The sequence below is a fragment of the Balearica regulorum genome, chromosome 19, assembly GCF_011004875.1.
Source record: "Balearica regulorum gibbericeps isolate bBalReg1 chromosome 19, bBalReg1.pri, whole genome shotgun sequence".
Classification (NCBI taxonomy): domain Eukaryota; kingdom Metazoa; phylum Chordata; class Aves; order Gruiformes; family Gruidae; genus Balearica; species Balearica regulorum.
In genome coordinates this window covers 9838424-9863393 of record NC_046202.1, presented here as the reverse complement: position 1 = coordinate 9863393, position 24970 = coordinate 9838424, and the positions used below count along the sequence as shown (strand labels likewise).

General features: G+C 48.5%; 1 protein-coding gene across 1 annotated transcript in view; it reads left to right on the top strand.

The window, feature by feature from the left end:
* The window catches only part of CASTOR2 (cytosolic arginine sensor for mTORC1 subunit 2), a 122069-nt gene extending 97626 nt beyond the window's left edge, over nt 1-24443 (top strand). Inside the window, exons 3-9 of the mRNA XM_075771207.1 lie at nt 13619-13812; nt 14529-14661; nt 15980-16103; nt 16673-16783; nt 18164-18246; nt 19715-19809; nt 23879-24443. Coding sequence (XP_075627322.1) covers nt 13619-13812; nt 14529-14661; nt 15980-16103; nt 16673-16783; nt 18164-18246; nt 19715-19809; nt 23879-23944 — 806 coding nt within the window. The 3' untranslated portion in view covers nt 23945-24443. The remainder of the gene's footprint in view (nt 1-13618; nt 13813-14528; nt 14662-15979; nt 16104-16672; nt 16784-18163; nt 18247-19714; nt 19810-23878) is intronic.
* The last annotated feature ends 527 nt before the right edge of the window (nt 24444-24970 follow it).

Below are 24970 nucleotides of genomic sequence, written 5' to 3'. Positions count from 1 at the left end.
GCCCTGCGCCACAGCTGATCCATTGATCTGGAACACAAACAGGCTGGAGGTAATTTTCTGTCTGAGCCAGTCTGGGGCTTACGCAAGTGCTGGTGTTTGTTTCCTTGTTTTTAATTTCCTGCAAAGAAAAGCTTTTGTGTTGCTCTCGACAAGATGCCTGTGCCTGTGTCTCAGTCGGCGGCTGCTCCGTCAGGCCACGTGGGTCTCGAGGAAAATTGACACTAACAATACCCGTTTCTTGTGTAATTGAAGTCTGTGGGTGGGAATTGAAAGTCCTGCTCAGTCGTGTCCCTCTATCAAAACCGTTAGTCTGTTCCTGGAGGTATCAGGTGGCTTCTCCCACCCATCTCTAGTCCTACATTTTGGACAGACCGGGAGCAACTCGGACTCTTTGTCCTGTTAGAAAAATGCTTGTTCTGTTAGATAAATACTTGGAGGCAGAGGTTGCTGGGGTCGCTCGTCTCTGAGGATTCAGACATCCCTTTCTGTAACAGCTAACCACAAAAAAACCGGTGCTGGGTAACTACTGGCCACTGGAGAGTGCAGCATGCATCCTGCACAGCAGAGAGTTAATTTTCCTGTGGCTATTGCTTCCAGCAACCGTCAGCAGAAGCGTTGTGCCTTTGCAGGGTTTGATCCTTCGAGGGGGCGGGGGTGTGCGGATGATGTAATGTTAGCAACTCCCGGTGCTCTGGTAGTAGGAGGCTATGCAAAAATAAACTCATCTGCATTCATTTCTCTCCCCAGCTTGTATGCGCAGGTTCGGTTTACCTGAAGGACTTGCTCTCGTACCTTTTAAATAAAATCAGCAGTTGTTTTGCTAACCAGGGAAGAGGGCAAGGTTTGTGCGGCAGGTCTGGGCAGGGAGCAGGCAGGGGGGCGAAGGGGAGCACGCAGCCCGGTGCTGGTGGGGCTGCACGCAGGGAGCTGCACCCCTCTGGGACAGCAGCGCCGGTGAATACAGCACGGAATGAGCTTTGCATCCCGTTTGTGGGAGCAGCCTTGTCTCCAGGTGGTGTGTGTGCATGAGGAGGAATGAGTAGCAGTTGTCTACCCCTGAATCATAAGCAGATTTTGAGAAGTGACATATAACATAAGACCTATCTCCCTCCTCCAGCAAAGTAGCCCCTTCTTTGCAGGGTCAGAGAAAGTGCCCGTGGCGCAGATCCCTTTTGATGAAATGCCGCAGCCCGGCTGGGTCAGTGTGGAGGACAGCCCTGAGGCGTGCGTGTAACCAGGTAGGATGGGGGGAGATGTTTGCACCATTTGCAGTCCCGGCCTCTTCCCAGGCTGGCTGGTAAATCCCGTCCCTCTGGCAGATCTCTCGCTTTGGCAGGAGGGAAGGTTTGCTCTCCGCTGGTGCCTCGCACCGTGCCTTTGGAGGGATGCTGGCTCATGCACACTAAGCCATAGCTTTAAGGACTTAATCTTAGAAAAGGTGGCATTTCTTCTGTTGCCGTTTCAAAAGGATCTGCCTGAGCGAGCGTGCGCAGCCCTCACACCTGTGTACTTGGCTTTCCAGAAATGACAAAGATTGATGACACCTCTGGAATAATTCAGCACCTTCCCGCCAAGAAAAGATTTTCCCAGTTCAAACAAAGCACTGAAATATCCCTTCTGTCTATCCACAAATTCACAGGTAGAGTGGGAGGGAAAGGAAAGAAAGAAACATCTCACAAGCTGGAAACGGAGCTGCTGTGAATCCTTCTCCCTGCACCAGGCTGTGCCACCTGTGTGCCCGGCACTGGCAGGAGACGGGGACGGAGCAAAGCTCAGCTGGTCTGCGTGGCCGCCAGCTGGGAAGGGGCTGTGGGTTTTATGGTGACGGGCTCAGATGACAAGCAGCAAACAGGTATCATCCTCGCCATGATGGGCGGGCTAGCCGGCACTCCCAGGTTTCTCTGTTTTGCCTGCAGACATGCAGATATGTCTGCACTGCCCCAAAGTTCCCTTTTAAACTGATGTAATTGTTTGGGCAGTGCTTTGGATCCATCCCGTAGTCTCAGAGTGACATGGGAACACCCAGAAAATGGACTTGTGTGATCATCTGTCATTGGACACTTGAAACTGCCTCTGGTGTGACTCAGTGTGGTCATTCGTGTGTATCCAGAACGTCTCCAAGAGAGACTGTCTTCTCCTCCACACCTTTTAACTGGAACAAGGGGAGGGGTGCATTTACAAAAATGCCTCTGGTGAAGCAGCTTGGGCTGCAGCAGGTCATGTTGCAGCAGAACATGTCACTGCTTGGGTATATCCGTGGTCAGTGTGGGACAAGCAGACTCCAGGTGGCATCTCTGGCCTCTGCCTGCAGCGCCTGGGAGGCTGCAGCGCTCAGCAGTTGTTGAGTTCAGCTCTCCATCAGGTTGACCCAGGGATGCTAATTCTTTGCTTGAAGATGGGGAAGCTGAGATTGAGAGGAGCATTTGCTGGTTTGAGAGCAAATATATCATGCTTCACGTGGCTGAAGATGTCTCTCCTGCAAAGGGAACTTGCATTGCAAACACATTCTTTCCCCCCTGGGAAATCCTGGCCTTTCATTAATGCAAGGGGATCCAGCTGCTCTCCAGATGCAGACCAAAGGAGTCACTTGTTTTGGTTGTAGGTTGGAGCCTAATGGAGGGAGAAAAAAGCAACTGCTTGGATTTCTGCAGCTGTTGCTGTTTTTCCTACTTCAGCGTGAAGGAGGAGGCATGGAGAACCCCTCACCTTAGTGGCACAGGCACTGCTGGGGATGGCTGCGAGTGCCGCGGTGCTGCGGACACAGGTGGCTTTGGGAAAACGGCATGAAATGAAAATACCAGGAGACAAATAAAGGGGAGCTGCTTCCTTTAGGTGCACCAGGACGGGTGGCCAAGTCACATCTCCTGAGCTTATTTTTGGTGCTATTACTGTAACAGCCAGGAACCACAATGCTCTGTGCTGCCAATATTTCACATACATATTGCAAGAGAGAAGGACTTTAGCAACCAAATACTTAATGTGGAAGGGAAACACAGGTAAGGGAGAGGACGTGAGGTGCTCAAGGTCACCTCACAAGATAGCGGCAATAAGGCAGGTAAGCCATGTCTGCTGGGGCCAGACCACTGTGATGGGCTCACAGCATCCATCTGCAACGCTGCAGCCCTTGCCACGGCCCCGGCATCCCTGCATGCGGTCTGTCTCTGGCAGGGACGGGGCACCTGTGGAACGGCCTGCAGCTCCGTTTACCCCTAAGCCAGCAGCCAGCTGGGCAAGGAGGATGGAAAAGTCTGGAAGAAAGGGAGATGCTGTTGCTGCAGCCAGAAGAGTATTCGTCTTGAGAACTAGCTGCTCCAGGCAACACCAGTGCTAAAATGCTGTGGGAAATCAGCAAACAGTTTCATTTTTTTCCAACGTGTAGTTGATACATATTCTAATTCCCCCATATTTAAAAGAGAAATAAGCAGTGGGAATAGGAAGGAACATATTTCACTTATTTTTCTGAATATTGATGAATGTTAGCATTATGTGGGCTCCCCAGCACCTCAGCGCATATTTTCAATTACAAAAATCTTCCTACCTGCAGCATACTGTGTTCGTCTTTTAAATATCATTGCTCCTTTCTTCCATAAAGAGCTTCCGTGAACTTGTGCAAATATTTGCTTACTGTTCAGTGGCAATTTGGATGGTCACCAAATCCAGGAGCACGGTTGTACCAAAACGAGCTGTGTCCTGCTGGAGGAGTCCCTTCCACAGGCAGCTCCGGCCATAACCCAGTGTAAACACCTCGTCCACTGGTCAGGGTGCTGCAGGGAGGAATGGACCCACATCTCCAACTTGGAAGGGCATCTCTCAACATCTAGGCAAGGCAGAGCACAGCGGGAGAGCTTCATCCCCTGCACTGCTTCTTCACCACCTCAGCCATCAGCTGCTCTTTAGTTCTGGCTCTGCTTTCTGGATCTGTATGCCGAGCACGTGGCAGAAATGTGGCCTGTGCTGACAGAGGCCTGGGGTGTAGAGACACAGCCCCATCCCTGCAAGAACAGAGCAAAGTGTTAAAATCACTCTTGGAGCCACTGGTGTTTCGGTGACCGGGACCAGCTGGGGAGCCAGCCAAAGCCCCGAGGTGCTGCTATCCTCAGCAAAGGCACGTCTTCTAGAAGCTTCCTTTTCCCCATCTGCAGTGCCATGATTGTCTTTGAATTAGATCGTTCACGAGCTGTCAGTCAAGCCTTCTCTTCTCTACAGGTGGAGGAGACATCTTTGCAAATATATAATGGTACCTTCGTTAAGGTGGGGGGACGTGGGCTCGCAGCTGGCCGGGGCTGCACGGAGCCGGTGAGCGTTACCGGGCTGTGGAGGAGTCCAGCTCTGGCCAAGCCTGACCTGGGCAGCAGTGCTGGGCCGGAGCTGCTGCGTGCTGAGGTGCCTGTGCATCCTGGGCTGTCCGCCCTGCTGCTTCCAGGACCACGTAACGTGCCCGGGCCAGCAACCCAGAGGCTGCACAGTAAGCGATGCATTTCTGAACACAGCACCCTTCTTGCCTCTGCTTCTTAAAGTCAGAAGACGCGGCAGACAGTTTTAACCTGGCTTTTGCTGGCTTTTTGCATTGACAACAGGCTCCAGCAACAATATTCACTTTATTTTAGCTCTTCCCCAGTAATGGGCTTTTCAGGTTCCTCGGATTGCCTGTTTTCATGCAGCAGAGAGATCCTGAACAGCTTATGTTTGGTAAAAGTCACTGGTTTGTCTCTTCAGCCCCAGTGGTGTGCCAGGCGTATTTGATTGCTGGAACTAGCCCAAATTTCTGTCTGCACCCTTAATTGGGAAACAGGGATGGGGATGAGCAGGGGACTCCAGAGGTGTAAATAGATCCGTCAGCCACATGGCATCATCTCTGCTCTGTACAAATGCAGTTGAGGACGTGCTGAGCAGAAAGAATAATTTTAATTAGCACATACTCCTTCCCAAGCTCTGGAACTAGTATAAATACATTGCCACTTCTGCTGATTGTAACAGACCAGCTAGTGAACCTTCCAGGAAGGTGCCACCCCTCAGCGTTTACCTCATCTCATTCCTCAAAATCCACGTAGGCCGTGTCCGTGTCAGCAGAGGTGAGGATCCCTTCGGCATCTGCTGAGAAAGGGATGCACGTGTTCCCGGACAGGCGAAGAGAAGCAGTAACAAACTGTCCTCCTCCATCATCCCGGGGCACGGACGTTGTGCTGGGGGTGTCTTCTTGTAACTGTACCATAAATGGTAAAAATACGCTGACTTCTCCATCTTTGAGTATGACATCTCCAGCGCTGTCAGAAAGACTTCCCTACTTCGTGCGGATACGTGGGCAGATATTTAACAGTGGAGAAGCTGCACGGCGGTGTACCCTACCTTCCCTACAAACTTTTTACAAAAGCCTTGCTAGAGAGCCGCTTGATTGTAGTGCCTGCAGAAATGGTTGTGTTGTGCGGGATAGCGGATGGGGCTGCTTAGAAAAAAGAGGTACATGAAAAGTTAGCAGCTGTTTTGAAAACTCAAAATACTCACGTGCCCCTGCAAATTGTTTACGGGGCCCGTGAAGCTTTGGTGGATCTGGCTGAGCTGACGTAGTCTCTCCAGTAGCTCCCGCAGTGGCTGGAAATATTCAGTCTTAAATCACTTGATGTCTCTGGTTAGGAGCTATTTCTCACTCTTTGAGAATGGGGCCTGACAAAATGCCCCAAATGACCTCGGTGCTCTTGGAAGTGGGTTTGAGTCTCCTAATTTTTATAAAATAAAGGTGAGATGAATGTGGTTTTAATTTCCCTCCAGTAAAGGGCTTGGAGAACTCCCTTGCTTGTGAATAATAGCAGTAGTTTCTGTCAGATGGACACGGGACCTGGGCTCACCGTGCGTAATTCCTTGGGTATGTAATTTGTCCTATTCACAGGAATAGTGTGAAATTCAAACTGGTCGTTACGCTGGGTAGGGAATGAATTGAATTGTCAGGAAAACAAGAGAAAATTGCACTGGGTATGTTCGCCCATTCTAATGTAAACCCATAAATAGCCTTTTAGATGTATTTAATCCGTAATTGAAGGAAAATCCGTAACAGCAGACAAGGACCAGTATAAGATAAATTCCACGTGAGAAATGAGGGAAGATGGCTGCATTCCTCGACGTGCTTTGGGAGCACTCCTGGGAGGTGCGGATTTGGGCAGAGCGGGGCCATACTGGGTGCTGTACGAGCGCTGGCTGCCCAGCTCAGGCAGTGGGACTTCGACAGGCTCTGGGTGTCCTGTCTTTTTTCCTTGGACAGCTTTCCTGCTTCCTTCCCTCTTGTTTTCTTCTTCTTTCTTTCCCTCTGTTCTCTGTCTGTCTTTTATGGTCTGGATAGTGGAAAGTGAGAGACCTTTGCCTTTCAAACCTACCTTAATATCCCCAGAACAGCACTAGCGCCAACAGCTTCCTCCCCCAGTGATGACGGAAAGATGCTCAAAGAGGCCAGAGCAAAACTTCCCAGTTCCTTCCATTCTCACCCTGTTCTCAGACACTTAAATCTTTGCCAAACTCCCTCTTTGGGCAGAAATTTTCCATGCTGCTTGTCTGCCTAGCGCTGATTTTTGCATTAACTGTGAAATGCTTCAATTGTGAGATGTGTATAAACCTCCGCTGAACAGGTCAGCTGTTTCTTGAGAGCAAAATTTAGAAGAAATGGGGTTATTTGTACCCACTTTATAGATAGGAAACTGAGGCACAGAAATATTGAGGTTAAATATACAAAATGTCAAGCTGTCATTTCCTCACTGCAGAGTGTTTGAGTTTATGAACCTAACAATGTTCTTTTGACAGTTTTGTGAGTGGGATAATACCTAAATAGGAAAATGAGATGACAGGTTTCACAGCTTCCCTGTTGAGGGAGTTTGGAATAAAAAACCTCAGTTTTGCATGCTCTGTTAGGAGAAAATGTCAAAAACACAGAAGCACGCAGTTAGAGATGGCGAGGTTCCCCAGCTGCGGATCCAGCCCCGCAGAGGTGCACGGGCATCCCATCAGGAGCAAATTTGGGAGGCACAAAGAGCAATAAAAGAGACAAAAATTGGAAGTTTAATGGTCCACTGTGATCCTGCAGAAACCTGCCGTCCCATTTGGTGGTAGCGCTGGGTATCTAATGAATGCTTGGAGCTACCAGCGCTTTAAAAATTCCTGATGTGCTGCTGGATGAGATGTCTCGTTGCTGACTCGTGCCTCTGCGGCTGAGCCCGCGCGCATGCTGCGGGGCAGGGATGCGATGCTGGAGGCGTTGCGCTCCTCATGTCGCCACTCCTGCTTCGGGGCTGTCTTCTGTGCCTGCCTCTGGCACCCACCACCTCTGGTATTGCCCTCTGAAGGTGGCAGCTGACCAAACTGTTAGCATAAATGGAAAAAAATTGCAAAAGCTGCTTGGTTGTGAGCGTGCTGACCTCCTCCCAGGATGAGCTTGAGCTTGTTGACATGTGCGATGTTTTCAGCTGAATCAGAGCTGTGGGATTTTCTTCCATCTCTCGTGCACAAAAGCATTAACTTTTTGGACCTAATCATCATGTTTCCCAACGTGAAGCCAAGCGGCGTGCTTTCATCTCACCCAGCTATTGTGCTTAGATAAGTCCCTTGGTGTGGGAGCACGCTGTGGCACTCAAATCAAACCGACACCAAGGACTTTCTGCCTGGCAGCCATCTCGCACCGCGCTGCAAACTGCCGGTGGGGCTTCTTTAGAGTTTGTGCGGCAGCAAAAGTCTTTGCTCCCAGTTATTAAGTGTGAAGCTGGCAGCATATGTGTTTTGAGGCAAAAAGAAAGGATATTTGTGTCCTCTGAAAGGTTATGATTTGCATTGTAACATCCCCGAGATGTTTTTGCTGCCCTGGCGGGGTCTCCGTGGGGGAAGCGCAGCGGTGGATTGCTTTGGCTTGTCCTTGTGGCAGAGCAAAGTGAAAAACAAGGCGTCCTGCAAGAATAACCCTCGTGCTTCCAGAGCGGTGAGGACTGGGACGCACAAAGCTGGGCATCGGACCAGCTTCAGAGCCCTTTCTGGCTTTTAGCATACTATAGAAACTGATAAATGACATCTTTACCCTGCTTTATCCCCTTTCGCATGGCTTTCTGAAAGTGAAACAGAATATTCCGTTCCCTAACATTAAAAGAATATTTACTTACCCTAATTTCTCAAAAAAAAATGAGGCTCAGGTGGTTATCCTCTTCCCGTTGTCCCCCTCCCCAAGATTTTCAGCTCATGCAGCCAGTTTCCACGGCGCCCTCAAGGTTAAAAAATTCCTAAAAAGTTTTCTGAGCAGAAACATGCAGTTCAAACACGTGTGCTTTATTAGAAGTCAGGGAAACCACACAGTGGGTGCTGGAAACCTGCCTGGGGCATCCCGGCTCCCCGTGGGCCCGGTGATGCTTTGGCCATCGCACGATCTACTCGGCAGCACCCGCTGCGGCGGCCGGTGCCTCTCCAGCCCCTCCTCAGTGGCTGCGTGGTAAAGCCGGCAGAGGAGTCAGAAAGATGCCGGGGCTTCGGACGAGGCTTTATGACCTGAGATAATCCCTCACTTCATGATAAGATGGGATTTTAAAACTGCAGAGCAATGAAAAGCTTCCACTGGGCAGTGGGAAGAGAACCCTTTAATAAACATAAAAATCCTGTTAAAATATATATATACATAAACTGTGCTGCCACATAGAGGCATTGGCGACAGCTCTCCCAATTTATCATAAATTTTGCAGTTGGCAGCGCTTTTATTTTTAATGCCTGACCATTGGAGTCCTGCTATTGCAGGAGCCTTGTTCTCTATCTTTTTAATACAAGCAAGAGTCTAGCTGTCATTTTTGCAGAGGGAGGCTATAAAAGGTGAAATAAGCACAGTATAAGGGATCTAAAGCCAAAAGGCTCATCAAAAAACTCACAGTATTTTTTAATTTCATTATTTTTTAACATTTGGAGTTAGCCGTGGCTGCAAACCTAAGTCCTATAATGATGAATTGAACGAGCAATTGGTTCATCCAGAGTACCAGAACAAATCAAGGAGTAGCACATCACCCAGAGTACTCTGCTGTAATGCAAAAATTGGTGTACTGAGTGAAGATAAGTGCTTAGGAGATGATCCAACGGACCACACCAAAGAAACAAACCAGCTGAGCACCTTCATTTCTCTCCGGACACTACAGTAAATCCATCATATATCTACAGTTTCACTTGAAAGCTAATAGGTGTCCTCAAGTGGGCATCTGATCGCTGTTAAGTTGGAATGAGGTCCACGGAAACAGCTCACGGGGTATCCTTCTGGAGGAAGGGAATAGGTCCCTGCTTGGCAGTGCTTTGCAAGCACCGGTCCAGATATCCATGTGGGTAGGTGACGTGCATTTCTGCTGTGCAACTGTGCATTTTTCCAGTTGCGTCCCCTTAATTGTAACCCTTTTATGAGAAGTCTGAATCCATTTAAATTAGGTGCAGAAAGGGGAAAAAAAAAAATTCTAGTGGTATTGCACTTTCTCAAAGCATTTTGCACATTTTCCAGCGCTCCTCCGGAGCAGGAGGACTCTCCCAGTGTCTTGCCTCCTGCTGTGCAGGGCGCGTGAGGCTGAGGGGTCCCCAGGATGGTAAATGGACGCAGAAAAATGTTGCTGTTTTCCCACCGTTGTGCAGACCCGCACCATCGGGCTGAGTCTGGTCAGGGCTATAAAGCAGGAGATTTTCCTTCCCTGCTTTCTGGGATCACCTTGGCTGCTTGCAAAGACCCATGAGCTGGAAGCTCATCATCTGGCCAGCATTCTCCCAAAGGTATTTTAAGAGTGTTGCGTGGAGCACCAGCTTGCAGTGCTTACAGCATTTCGCAGCGCTCCGGCGGCAGCAATTCAATCTTTATTTGGGTTTCGTCCAACGTTTGTTGTCCTCATTGGAAATGGTATCGATTATTTGAGCTGAGGAGCCAATTATGGCCGATATGATACTCACCACCTCGCGTCCCAGGATGACGTGTGCCATAGAGGCTGCTTTGCTTCAACCGTACCTGCCAAATGGTCCAGTGAGGCTCTGGATAGACCTCTGGCCTTTTCAGTCACCTGTGGTGTGAATAAGCAGTTTAACTTGTGTCCTAAAGCTTATTTGACACATTTGTTGGGTTTGGTTTGAGCAGGGATTGGCATTTGTTTAGTATCTCCCTTGGAGGATCCATGTCCCGCACAGCATCTCTTTATCTGCTTGGTGGCACTGCAGATTTCACACGGAGAACTTTGGCTGGGAGAAACCGTTGTGCCAACAGAGAGTGGTACCGCGGGCTACTGGAGCCCACCAGCAACTGGTACCTAGTGTCGCACTGCCAGGCAAAATCAGACGCGAGATGAGTGCTGTGCTTGGGCTATCAGGATGATCACATCTTGTGTAGGTTGGTGGGCTTCCATGCCAGCTACTCTGGGTGAAATGGCAGCCGGAGTCTGTCGCCCTCCGCTGCTTGCTGGTGATGGTGGTGATAACGGGCAGCAAATGAAGGCTATGGAGCCTCCAGGCAGCAGAACCGCGCCGGGGTGCCTGCTCCTGGCAGCAGGTCTGCAAAGTGTTACACAGTGAAACCACAAAAATCAAAAGGCTTCGCCCAAGTGCAAATTCAAAACAAAACCCCTGGTTATATTAAACAAAGCCCAAGTCTCTGACCTCTTAGAGGTCCTTCTCAGCCAGAGGTGAGGTGTCCCCTGTGATCAGGAGCAGGAGTGACCTGCACTCTGATGAACCAGTTGCAAGAGGATCTTGAGAGCCCAACAGCGAGATGTCTGTGCCGATCTCGCAGTGTGAGGACAGGGGATGCTGCGGTGCTGAAGCCGTGGTGCGTCAGGAGCTCTGCGCTCCTGTGGGGAAGTGGTAGAGATGGTGGGTTTCCTGGGTTGGTGGAAACATGGGCAATTCCTCATTTTGCTCTATATTTATTACCTTATTCTGCCTCACTGACTCTGCGTTAATGTTAACGTCTGGTGTTTTCAGCTCTCCTTGGGTTTACTGCATTTAACAGCTTCCTGGGCAAAGCACCTTCCCACGTGGCTTATTTGATGCTATTTAGCTGAATTTGTTGAGCCTCTAGCCTGGATTTGTTTCATTAAAATTTGGGCTGTACTTTTCCATCTGACTGCCTAGTGGAAACAGTGTCCAAAATTGGTATTTCAGTCATTTTCTATGTATTTTTTGCAAAGTTAATTAAATTATGAGAGGCAGGTTACTTAAGCAAATGCAATGGCTCCTGTCACACTTCACAGGGCCTGTTAAACACATAAACCCAAACATGATCAACGCTTTCCAGTAGTTACAAATGCAATGGGCAAATCAACCTTCCTGCCCCTTGAGGAAGAGGTTGACGAGGTCTTCTTGGGGCATCTCCTCCAGCACCGCTGCTGCTGGAGTGAAATGTGATGATGCCTCTGTCCACCGTGAGATACGGCATCTTCCTTCACATCCTGACCCAAAATAGTATTTAAACTGGTATTTAATGAACTGCAGCCAGGCCCACGTCACCCGTAGAAAGCAGGAATATCATCTACTCTGTTTATAGAGAAGGAAATGAGTTGCGATCTTCTCTCGCTGCTGGTAATGAGGCACTAGTGGACTTGGGCACATCTGGGACAGATGCCCGGTGCGGGCGGGACGGGTCAGTGAGCACAGGACCCCGGAGCACGCGGAGCTGCCCGTGCATCCTGCGCAGCCGCGCTGCCGGAGGCTTCTGGGGATGAGTTTGCAGAGAGGAAAGGTGTCACTTGACCTTTCTGTGATTTAAGTTGCCTGGCTGCTTTAATGGCTTTGGGATGCGGGAAATGGAAGTGTAAATACCGATGACGTGCAGGTGGCCTCGCCTGCGCCTGCCCGCTCCGTGCTGCCAGGGAGCAAATACATGTCCAAAGAAGGAACACATCTTCTTTTTTTTTTTTCTTTTTTTTTTTGCCTCCTCCTTATTTATTTCACAGGCAAGGAGCAGAGGTGGAAATAAAGGAAAAAAAGACGTCAGCTGCTTATTAGATCAGCAGCAGTTGTTTTGAGCCCTAGCTTCTCCATGCCGGTTGATGTAGTAAGCTTTGTTTTGGGGGTGCTTTTCTGATGCAAAGGGCTGTCTGATCAGTAAATGGTATTTTGCTGCAATAATTTTCTGCAAGCAACTTGCACTGGTCTCTCTGAGGTAACATGCTGTTGATTAATGCACAAACTTACCCGCTCTCCCTGGTGCCTAGTTTTCATTCCATGTAAGCTCTGATTATTCAGTAAAAAAGAAACATTGGCCTATGAAGCTAAACATCAAAATGCAGAAGCAGAACCCTCAGTGTCCCCACTGTTTGCAGTGTGTTTGCTCAGGGTTATTTTCATGCCACACACAATTGAGGTTATTGAGGAGAGCAAAACGAGCAGTATTTGTTATTCAGTTCATTTTGGGTTTTCAGCGCTGTCGTTGTCTCACAGCAGCGGTGCCTGGGGATTCGGGGGGTGTGAGGTTATGAATTTATTACATGGTGTCTGGAGCTGTACAGAAACAGCTCCCAAAGGTTTTGCTGGAGGAGAAGGGAAGGGTACTGTACGGAGGAGCCAGGAGTGGGTGGACAGAGTAGGAAACGTGGGTACGGAGACATGAAGTGGCTGGCCGGTGGTGCCAGGGTGCTGGCTGCAAGAGCAGCGGTACGGGGATTTATGCTTTCGGGCTGCTGGGCTGCACCTAACCAAAGCAAAGTGTGTAGGTTTCCGCTGCGATCTCCGCTGTGTCTTTGCTGGCTGGATCTGCATCTTTCCTTACGCCAAGTAGATTTAACTGGGATTATGCATTTGTAAGTCTGGATCTGAATCTGAACTGTTTGTTTCTATAATTTGCCAAACCAAAATCCAAAGTCCAGAGAATCTTAGAGAAGTTTATGCCTTCATTCCAGAGTCCGCGTCTGGTTTTACGGGCTGTTAAGACATTAAGGTTTCTTTAAAATAGTTAATAATTTGTATTAAATGGTTTGGCTGCAGATTTTTAACTGCTTAATGACAATAGACTATGAAGCAAACGGAATGGAACTGGGGTGATTTTTAAAAAGATTTCTATTATCTTAGTATGTGATCACCCTGTAATCTCTAACATATATGTTACACCATCCATCCCTTACTGCTTTAGAATTGGGGCAGCAGCCCACAGATGCACGGAGTACCTGCTCTGCATCTCCCAAGTCTTGGGATAGTGCCCAGGCTGCACTGTCAACCTCTGTCTCAAGTCCAGGAGAACAAAATTGGGGTGTAGAGCAAGAAAAGGGAAACAAAAGAGACCAGAAAAACTCGAGTGAAGTATTTGGAGAAATTGTTTGATAGAGGAGATTCAAGTTAAGTCGAGGATCTCAGGCTGTTCCCACATGGGAAAGTCAGCAGCGCTGGTCACCGGCACCTGAGCGAGTGCCTGAGGCTCATGTAATTCCCTGTGTTGTCCTTGAAAATCTGTATGAATCCTGCAGTGGAAGTTGATGCAATCGGTACATCTAACAAGCGGCACAGTACCAACCTGGGAAGCGGCGTGGGAAGTCCAGGAGTCTGGCTGTACAAGTGGGCTCACTTCATTGCGTGCACTGAGGTCTGTGCTAACCACATACGGACCAGGTGTTGGACCTGGCTTTCTCTGCCACTAAACCAAACCTTTGCCTCTTTGCAGAGCTCCCTTCCTCGGAACACTTGAGTGTGGCTGATGCGACATGGCTTGCCCTCAACGTGGTGTCTGGCGGAGGTGGCTTCTCTGGCTCCCAGCCCATCGGAGTGACCAAAATTGCCAAGTCAGTAATAGCACCTCTAGCTGACCAAAACATCTCAGTGTTCATGCTCTCCACCTATCAGACGGACTTCATCCTGGTAAGAGGACATGAGAGGACCAGGCAGAGTCATCTGCTGCCAGATGAAAGTTCAGTTGGGTGGTTTTAATGGCATTTCTGGGAACAAGATGTTTGAGGAGCAGCAGAAGTACCGAAGTCTGCTTTCCCCAGAGCTCTGTGCCTTGTAGTTAGGCTCTCTGACATCTCAGGAGCTTTTCCCATGGGATGAGGCGTTTGTTGGTATAGGTTGTGTGGTGTCTAATGAGAGTTCTGAGCCCACACTGCAGTCTCTCTCTTAATGGAGGCACTGGCAACATTTCCCACCATCACTCAGACATTGGTTTTCTGAAAGTTAGAGGAACACAGTGCCTGCTGTCAGGTTGACTGATGGCCAGGAGGCTCCAAAGTTGTTTGGGGGATAGACAATTTCCTTAGGAAACAAGGCTGAAGAACAGGCAGTGCTGAGTTCTTGAAGGGATGCTGGAAAAGAGGTGAAACATCTCCCTCTTAGAAGTCTCCACACTCTTTCCACAGTCTTAAAAGCACTGTGGTGCTTAATCCCACTGATATTTGCAATGCTATCACCAAATACGCTTCTCTGGACACATCCAGATGGTAATTATCCTTACACACCTGCTGGCTCAAGCAGAAGTGATGTGTCCACTTTTCAGTGCCCTGAGAGTACATAACCTCCACCGCAGTGTATTTGCATTTCTGGTGCGTACCATCACGAGCTAATCCTGTTGTCACCTTCAGGTACGTGAGCGAGACCTGCCCTTCGTGATGCACACACTGGCTGCCGAGTTCACCATCCTCAGAGTGGTGAATGGGGAGACAGTGGCTGCCGACGACCTCGGGATAACAAATGGATTTGTCAAACCAAAACTGGGTAAGGACCAGCACGGGCTCGGCTTGCCGGGGACTTGGTCTCTGTGACACATGAGAATTGTGCCTGCTCCCTGCCCTCAGTGTTTTGGTGAATGTTTATCCTGTTGTAAGGTAATAAACCATCTTAACACCTACCTGAGTATATCCCAGTTCTGCTTAATTTTCTGAGCGATGCTGATGAGCTTTGCTGAATTTGAGCTTTTTCATGCTAGTTCCGCATCTCTAGGGCAGACAGGCCTTTTGTAGGACAGAAGGTTAAAGTACAGTTCGTTTCAGTTGCAAAAATAACATTGTCTGTAGCCCATACTTCCATGTTTCAACATTTACGAAGGAAAATGGCTTGTAGAAAAGCTTGTTTAAGTATTGCAGTGATTGATGCACAGAGAACATTGCTGTTCAACTTTCACACTTCAGTACCAGTCAGGATCAAGGCCACTGTCAGCCCAGGGCTGTACAGAACCTTTGGATGTTTCCAGGCTAGAGGAACAAGCATCAAGCAAAGGGCACAGTCAGGAAAAGGAACTACTTAAATACATATGTTTACCTCCACACCTTTGTGTAATTTTGTGCCCTTAACCAAACAAAGCAGAGATCAGTTATTATGAAGTGCCACTCAGCCTCGTCACTCGATAGCTATAAATCATCTTGTTTAAGAAAATGAGCCTTACACAAAAAAGCGTGAAGGAAGGGCAGGGAGAAACACATGTTGATTATGCACAGGTATGCAGTTTGCTGTGTTGCTGTGTTTAATAGTTGCATGGCTAAATATCGGCTGTTTCTCAGCTACTGGCTGCAAATGTGTTTGCCAAGCTGCTGCATGTCAGCTGGGTTTTAATTTTTATAGATGTTATGGCAAAATAGACCCCCAGAAAGGAGGGAAAAGAATTTGTACTGCTAGCAACCACAGCCAGAGAAATGCCCTCCATAGCCCTGCCTCTTAAATGGTGGAAGCCTGAATTTGTTTCTGCTTTTCGGCTTGTGTTGCCACCTCCTTTAGCTTGCCCCTGGTCTGATGTGGATGCGCCCAGTGTCCTGAAAGCCCCTGCGAGCGGGGAGCTGGCCTGTGCCTCGTGCAGGGCAGGGTACTCGGGATGATCTCAGCCTATACCCCAGGGAGGACATCGCAAGAGCAGGTTGTCTGCAGGCTTCTCGGTCCCTGCCTGAGAACCAGCAGGGCTTCAGCAATGAGGAACTTTCTTACAAACACAGTCAGAGTTCTCTGTGGCCGCCGCCGGTGCGTGGATAGCATGTCTGGTGGGACGTCAACGCGCTGCAGACGTGGCTTCATAGTTGTGTGTGTCTGTGTGTGTCTCTTTCAGTTCAGAGGCCTGTCATTCATCCCCTTTCCAGTCCGAGTAACATGTTCTGCGTCACCAGCCTGGATCCAGATACCCTTCCCACTGTTGCTACACTCCTAATGGATGTGATGTTTTACTCCAATGGGTAGGTCCCAGCAGGGAGACAGGCTCCCCGGTGAGGTGTGGCCGGTGTCCGGAGGCACAAAGTCATGTTGCTCCTCCAGGATGGCCAAGGATCTGCTGCGGCCTGACGCTGCTGCGGTGCCCTGCACCCGGGGAGGGAGGGAGGCTTCACAGCCTCAAGGGGGTTGTCCTGACAGGTGGAAGCCAACCAGGAGATCGAGGGTGCTTAGAGACAGCCGTTGGCTTTGGAAAGCTGAGCCTTTTCAAATTTAAGCTACAAGTAGCCATGTGATCAGCGTGCTGCATACCCACACATGACCGGAGGACATACGGCCGGCTGTGCTGCTGCCCACGGTGTCTGCGGCTCCTGGCCCTCAGCCTCCTGCGAGAGGCCCTTGGGGCAGGGATGGGAGAGTTTTGTGGCAACTGACATTTTGTCCCCTGCAAAATCAAAAATAGGAAAAGCAGTATAATGTGTCACTTCCCTAAGTCAGTGTATGAACATTTCTGGTTTCAGTGGCTAAATCTGCTTTAAAAGCCTTCCTTTGCTCTTCTAGCCACAGTTAATGCTGTTCTCTTCTGTTTCTTCAGAGTAAAAGACTCGGTGGTGGGCAATGAAGACTCGGGACATATTCGCTTTTTCTCCTTTTCTCTTATTGAGGGTTACATCTCCTTGGTCATGGATGTCCAGACACAGCAGAGGTGAGCTTTGGTCTTAGGATCTCTTGGACCTCAAAAAAGCACCTGGGATGTTCTAAAGGAGCAAGAAGCAGCTTAAGCTCCTACGTGTTAATTCTTGGGAGCCTCGTCGTGTGGGTGCCATGTGCCTGTACACCCTGTCACTTCTCTGAGCGAAGTCTGGCATGTTAATCCCAGCTCCTGAAGGCTGGGCTTCTCTGTCCAAGCCCTCAGTGAAATCACAAGCCAATGCAATGCAGGGTTATCTCACTTTTGAAAGAGGGACACTGGAACAAAGTGATTTTGACATTTTTATTCCATTGTTCATTAGGTGTGCTTCTAAGAGCAAAATCCAAAAAAAATCTGGTGTACATGGTTGAAGTTTTACTGCTAAAGGCCAAAAGTAGGGTGGGGATGTCAATGATGCTGTCCTCCTGCTTTGCTTTTACACGTGGCTGGGCTTGGTGCGCAGTCTTGTTGTGATGATAATGTACTGAGTCATCCCTGTGCAGCGGGGAGCCCATGACTTGTTTTTCTGGCAGGGAGAAAGTCAGCGAGGGAGCAAATATCAGCCTGTTTGTGTGTGTGTGTGTGTACTTCTGCAGCTTCACATCACAGAAGTCTCTGAGGTCCAGAGGCTAGACAGGATGTTGCACTGAGATGCAACGCATAGATTTGCTTTTGACACACAGCACAGTGTTTGGTTTTGAATCTTGCCTGCCCTAGGGACTTGTTTCGCAAACTATTAATTGCCCTCTTGAAAATTTCTTCGACCTTAATTGGAGTAAACCTCTGTCTGCCTTCAAGAGAGGCTAGAGGGTTGGAGGAGCAGCCTGGGGCTTGGGGATCCCGGGCGGCCAATTCCTTCTGTCACAGACTGCCTGATGACCCTGGGCACTCTTAGCCACTGGTCTTTCCCCTGCTAAGACATGGGGATCTCTGCAGGGATCCTGGGGACCTCCCAGGGATGGTATGGGAAAAAGCGCTGATGAAGTTCGGACACAAAAACAGTGGTCACTGTTCATGTGCCCAAGAGAGTAGGTATGAAAACATCTTCTGTCCCTAGGCATTTCTAAATGCAGCTCAAATCACACCTTCAGATTAACGATCTTGAGGTTAGTAAAGCTGGGGCATGGCTTTTTTTTTTAGAAATCTTTTTCCGTGTCTCTGTGGGTGCCTATGCACACTTCCAGCATCAGCTGCTGATTGACCACAGGACATCTGGAGGGGCAGGCAGGTGCATCTGTCCTGCTTGCCTGGAGTTTTCTGTTTCACCGAGCTGCTGCCACCGCTATTGTTGGCTTCAAGCAATGCAGGGATACGGAACAGCAGCATCCCTGCAGGCAGAATCTGACATGCTGCTGTGTTTTAATTGCCACGTTTGGTGTTCCTTTTCTTTTACAGATTTCCTAATAATTTGTTGTTTACAAGTGCATCTGGCGAACTCTGGAAGATGGTGCGGATTGGTGGGCAGCCTCTTGGCTTCGGTAGGTAAACATTTGGGGGATCAGTTGGTGCACAGGTAGGCAGTCGCCTCAGGGCCTTCAAGGATGATGGAAAAATCCATCTGAGGCTGAGGCTTTTTAAGAGCCAGCAGCTTAACATGACTTTGCAAGCTGAGATTTTCCGAGAGGAGGAGTCTGACTCCTACCTAATAAGTCAGACTTCTAAATATACTTTTGAAAGTGCTACGTGCCTGACAGCTCCATCTAAAAGGCATTCATCTGCTGGACTTTGGAAGTAGCTACAGCTGGATCTCTGTTTAAAAAGAAAAAGTGGACAAAAATGCATGAGAATGCATTGTAGATTGCTGAAATCAGTGGTCAGAAAGCACTGCTGTACTCCAGAGCACTGCTTGGGCAACTCTGTGGCTTTAGTAGATTTGGTATAGATTTGTAGCAGTCCAAGTGGGAGTCCTGTTCATAGACCTCTTTCACATCCAGTGCTGCAAACGTTTTCTCTACGCAAAAGAATATTGGACCTAAGTAGCACAGAACAAACACTTCACCTCTGCAGAAGTGTTCTTGTTATTTTTATGTCCCCTGTAATTTTAAGGAGTCCGATCTGAATACTGCAACAAAGGCCTGATCTTCAGAAATCACTGGGGCTCCATCCCATGGTCTCTGAAACAGTTACAAAATACAGGCTTTGAGAACATTTCTGAAAAATGTTTGGCCAATTTTTATATTTAATTGCAACTTCTACTCCAGACAACCAAAAGTAGCAAGAAGGAAATTTTCATGCACCTTCTCTTTATGCATCTTAGAGGCAAAATGTGTAGAAATGGCATGGTGTCTGTCAGTGATGCCACAGCAGGACACCTGCCAGTCCCCTAAATGTGTGACATTTAAATATGTTAGCTTACAATCAAGTTGGAATGTTCAATTTGGATTAGTGAAACTCAGATTTCATTTGGAAACAATGTACCAGTGCTCTGTGATGAACAGGACAGATGAGCCGTTTAAATTGGTGTGAAATCCCGTCTCAGGGGCTGTGCTGGTCTGTGGTCTAGGAACCACGTGTCCAGGCTGACCAGCAGGTCAGCATCTCCTCTCTCGGAGCAGCAGGGCAAAGTCCTTAACTGCAACAACTAAAGAGAAAAATGGAGGTTAAGGGTATATGAGACTGGTTTTGGTGCTTCCTTCCTGAACATCATTAATTGCCTTTCTTTGGACCTCTGAAAATCCTTTCAGTTCTAATGTTTTGTGCCTTTGGGGATTTACATTTCTTTGTAACAAAAAGAAGGCAATAAAATCCGATGTGCAGTGTATTGTGGTGGCCCAAAGAGCCTGATTCTGTGAGAAAGAACACATTTTACTACCAGGATCCCTTCTGGTTGGAGTTTGTGAAGACAACCTCCTCCCTCTATAGGCATGGAGCTGGTGAGACCCAGGAGTTCTGCAAGACTCACAGGTGCCATTCAGACAATGATTGATTTTTTTATCTCCCCCACAGATGAATGTGGAATTGTCGCTCAGATTTCTGAGCCTTTGGCCGCAGCTGACATCCCAGCCTACTACATCAGTACTTTTAAGTTTGATCACGCATTGGTGAGTATCAAGACAACTTCTTTGGAATAGAGGAGACCTTTTCCCTGGGAGAAATCTCATGATGAGAAGATCATTTCTCATCTGGAGAGCTTGTTGGAGTGCCTTTGCTCTGATGTAGCCGAGCAGATACCTGTCCAGCCTCCTGGCTGTCACTGCCCTGGGTCAGAGGCTCCTGAACCAAGCCCAGCCCTACCTCAAGGCAAAGCCATGTTAGGGGGTGTCATTCCTGCAAAGGGCTGCTCTCAGTCCTTAAAGACCTGCAGCGATGGAGACTTCATGACCTCCCCAAGCAGTCTCTTCCACTGCGTCACTATCTTTTATTAGAAACAGCCACAAACTGTCTCCATTTTCCTGCAAATGTAGTCGGAGGCTCCAGACTCTTGGGGAGGGGGAACTTTTTGGAGAGTCTCCCAATAGCAAGAGCCCTGCGTTCACCTCTTGGTACCCACATGACCCTAACCTTTGCGTTTTGAGTCCCATCTGTGGGGCCTGATTAGCTCTACTGTCCCTGCACCGTCCTCCCCGTGGTGTAGGCCTGTGATAAGATCGCCAGAATTGGCAGCACGGCGAGGGAAGGTGATTCCGAAGCAGAGAAGGGTCTTGCCATGTTGGTTCTCGTGAGCGCCCATTGGCAGTTGCAGCACGGTCACCAGCGTGAGGGTCTTGCCAGTCATGCAGGGTTCTGTTCTCTTTTATACTGGCAGATATTTTACATTCTCGGCATTGAGCCTACCTCTGCTCTTCCTTTGGCTGTATAGGACACCCTCAAAAATGCGCAATTTCCCTGAAAAGGGAATATTGCTACGCCTCTAGCCACAAACAGGATGGCATTTGACTTGGAGCCCATTCCCCAGGTCCTGAGGGAGGGAGTCAGTAGCCCATGCGCTAACGAAGCTCGCAAAACTCAGCTGCTTTCTGCTTTTGGGTTTTTTTTATTAAATGTGCCCTTTATTTCATTATACTTCTCCTTTCATCACTGTAAATTTACTGCTCAAGCCCTACTTTTGACCTGTAAAAGCTCCAATGAGTTCAAGGCGGGTTTTTTTCAGCTAATTACTTTGGTTTTTCACAGTTGGTGTGAACCATTTGCAGCCTATAGGTCATGTGTGTAAAGAGTAAAAGTAAATATTATTCCAGATAGCAAAGGTCAAAGTGTTATATATGTTTGCCTTATTTTCTTGAATATTAACTGTGCTGATAAGATAAGCTAATAAAACACCATTTAAAAATCAATACTGTTAGCTTTGCCTCCCATCCCTACCTGTTGTTGTGGCCCCAGGTGCATTCTTTCTGCGCAGAGCCCAAGACGCAGAGTGCTTCTAGTTGTCAAGCGATATCTGGAGAGCTAAGCCCTGTCAGTTAAAATAGATATTTCCCTTAAAACTTGTGCCATGCAATTGTGATGACTCTGCAGGCAGCTCCGCCTTTTAAAAGTGTCTCATCCTGCTGCATCTGAGCCCAGCAGATCCCTGCCTCCGAGCAGCTGGCAGGGTGTTCTTTGGGCTAAGATCTGCACTAAGGTCTGCAGATCTTCCTCACTCAAATCAGTATTTTAGCATTTTTCCTTGCTACTCGCTGTTTTGTTTTCGTACGGTTTTAAAAGCCTTTTCATCTGGACAGCGCTATTCGAGCTGCCAAGTCCTTTCACCATGTGGAAGGTGCTTTTCAAGCCCTCCTCTGCTTGACTTTGCCCCGGGAGTGGTGGCTGGGCTGTGTACTTGCAGGCTCTCGGTTGGTTTTGTTGGCCAAGACCCTCACCTAGATTTTGTTATGTTTTCCCTAACTTTTCAACCAGACACCATTACTTCTAGTGACATTGCTCAAGGTCTAAGTGCATCTTGAATCCTTTCTCTACATCCTCTCTTTCTTTGTTTAAGGTTGTTCAGTACTTGTCAACAATTTAGAGTGCTTTATAAAAGCTTGGCGTTCCCTTTGACCTGATCTTTTTTTCTCCTGTGCATCTTAAGGTGTTTTTTGTTGCTTAATTTTTAATTTGCTCTGGGTGTTAATACTCAGGTCTACCTGCAGCACTGTAGCTGTAGAGTTTTGCCCTGGAAGTCAGGAGCTGTGCTTGAGAAGAAATCCCTTTGGGAGATAATGCTGAGATGGGAACCTCCAGGTCTCTGCTGTGTCCCCTGGGTGACATGAGGTCGGGCTGGAGAGAGCTATGGTTTCCAGCTCCCTCTAGAGAGAGCAAGTGAGAAGAGTCCCTTTTCCCTTTTCCAGGTGCTCTGCTCTAGCTGCCTCCTGCTAGGAGGTTCTTGCTCTTCCTCACCAACATTTTGCACCTAATGAGGCTGAAACTATGTCTGGGATGTAGTTTGGAGCTTTGCTTTTCCCTTCATGGTGGATGCTTTGATCTGCCCTCTGGCAGACAAGTGAGCAGGTTGCACCAGCTGCCCTGGGATAGGGATCTTTTCTAAGGGGCAGGGAGGGGAAGGACTTCTCCACTGGTGACAAACTAGGATGTGTCCTACAAATCATAACTGTTTGCACAACTGTCCTGGAGAAAATCCAGCCCAAACATCTGTGATATGATTGATCCCATTCCCTTGATGTTAAGGGAGTCAAACATTTTGCAGTGAATGAAGGTTCAGCCCATTGCGTTGGAGCGAGGAGGTGGGTCCATTGGCCAGAACGGGCCGGTTCTGCTTCCTCCTGCTTCTGTCCTGCACTACAGGAGCATACGGAGAGACCCGCTGATCATCCGCCGGGGCTGGCTAAGAGAATGGGTTTTGCAAAATTGATTCCTGTGTCTTTTCTCATTATCTTTTGGAGAAGCAGAGAGTCATACAGCTTCTTCCACTGCAGTGTTCAACGTACTGGGAAAAATGATGGAGGAGAGGCAGTGGAGAAGTCCTGTTTCCTATGATGGAAGTTTGTTGGGTTTTCTTCATAACCCAGAAGAATTCAGCGTATGGTTGTTTTAAGATTATTTTCTGCCTTTCCTAGCTGACTTTTGTTCATACATCATCAGTTAGCCGCTCCTATTCCATCTTCCATTGGAAAATAGAATGTTTTTCTTGTTATTTCTCATGGATTTTTTTCCTCAGTGTTGTTAAAAGCCTTGCAGAAAATCACAGTCCAGTTGTATTTCCACTGTCTGAGCTCTGGAGGATGTCCAGTGAATCCAGGTACTGTCTCCTGGCCAAGGACTCAAATACCTCGCAGAGGAGACGGTCCCTTCTTCAACTTACTTAACAAGAATTATTTTGGCTTCTTGCAGCAGCTCACAGATAATTTATTTTTCCCTCAGTCCCCTTTCCACTTTCTAAGAGCCGTTAGCTGCCTGTCCCCTGAGTGTCATCTTCGAGTTTATGTAACGGTCAGACCCCTCTTTTCTGTCTGATGTAACTTTACTTGTGATATTCTTTTCTACCCATGACAGTCACTCTGAGATCTTTTGCATCTGTTACAAGGGTTTTTTCTTGCAGTAGGTGTGAAAAGACACCCACTAATAATTTTGTATATGGACTTCTATGGTTAAGTCTCATCAGAAGGCTGGATCAGAAAGCTCAGGTGCTATCTCGTACCATCTGGGACCTCCCCCCCCCACAAGCAGACTGGCGGTTCTTTAGATGGACACGTTCCCCTGTCACCCAGCGTGGTGTCCCCACCCGCACTTACGGGTCTCAAACCTGCAGGATGCCCTGGAGAGCCTCAGGGGGCCCTTAGGCAGCCGCAGAAATCCAGCAGCGCAGGCCCTTTGCATGAGCGAGCTCCCGGCGTACAAATGCATTACCAGCAAAAGGCAGGGAAAGGAGGGGAGAGGAGGAGGAGAAGGAAAGGGAAACCCCCAAACAGTTGCCTCCCCACCAGCACCCACCATACAGACAGCAGAACAGCCAGACCTCGCTGCAGCATTTGCTCCTAGGGACACCATGGGTTAGCACTTCCGAACTGGAGGGTGTCTCTTGTAGATGGAGTCCTTTCTCAGCAGAGTTCAGGTGTCCAACAGCAAAGTTCCTGGCTCCTTGGGGCCGTTCTGCCTTTGGCTCCTGCCTCTCCTGTCTGGTCGTCCCTGCCTGGCTTTTGCTGGAGCATGACCTTTCTTTTTATTTTCTTGCAGGTACCTGAAGAAAATATAAACGGTGTGGTCAATGCACTCCAAGTCAGTCAAGCTGAAAAGCATTAGAAATCTTCTGAGCTGGTTCCAGATGCTTTTTATTATTATAATTATTATTATTATTATAATTATTATTATTATTCTTTTTTTCTCACAGTATTTCTTGAAAAATCTGATTCCAGAGAGTGACATGAAAAGAGACTGTGGAAAGTTGAGCAGAAACAGCTCCAATAAGCCTTTGTTTTAATTATTATTATTATTATTGTTATTATTATTATTGTTATTTTATTAAATTTATGAATGAGGGGCAGGAGGAAAGGGAGTTCAGATGGTTTCCTGACGTTCAGCTCCAAGGCGAAGCATAACCTGCCCACGTTCTCGGTGCGGAAGGAGCTGCCCGGGGACACGCGTCTCTCCCCAAAGCGCGGCGGCACGGATGGCCGCACGTGCGGGTGCTCTGCCGAGAGCTTCGCGGCACGGCTGGGACGGATGGGCCGCTTGCTCAGAGAGAGCGCTGAAAACCGCAAACAAAATGAAACGTGGAATTAAACAGAAAAGACGTCGCATAGTGCTGGCTTGTCTCCTCGCATCAGACTTTTTGAGGACTGTCCGTCATTGCGTATGTTGAGATAGGATGGGAATTGAGTTCTGTTTCCCCTGGCAAAACTGTTTGGTGTTGGAAAATGGGGAAATATCCAGCTGTTTGATTTTTCCCCTTTTTCCCTTTCTCCTTGCGGTCAAAGCCTGGCTGTTTTGAGAAAGCCTGGGCAGGGGGAGCGTTGCTCTGGCCTACCTCCTGGCAGGTGGTGCCACCAAGACTTCTGTCTGCATTGAAACCTGGCTGGTTTAGCTCAGTTTTCCCCAGTCACCCTCCCACCACCCCCAGTGTCCTCCCGCCATGTCCCCTGCTCCAGCTGCTGTCCCCTGGCCCCCACATCAGAACCATCCCCGAGCCCTTGTCCCCCAGGGCCAGCAAGAGGAGGGACCCATCTCTTCTCCTGTCCCCACGGGCTTTTTCCCATCCACGTGGTACACATTCATGGGGACACGAAGCATTGCCCGGGGGCCATGGATAGCTGCTCCTGCACATCCCAG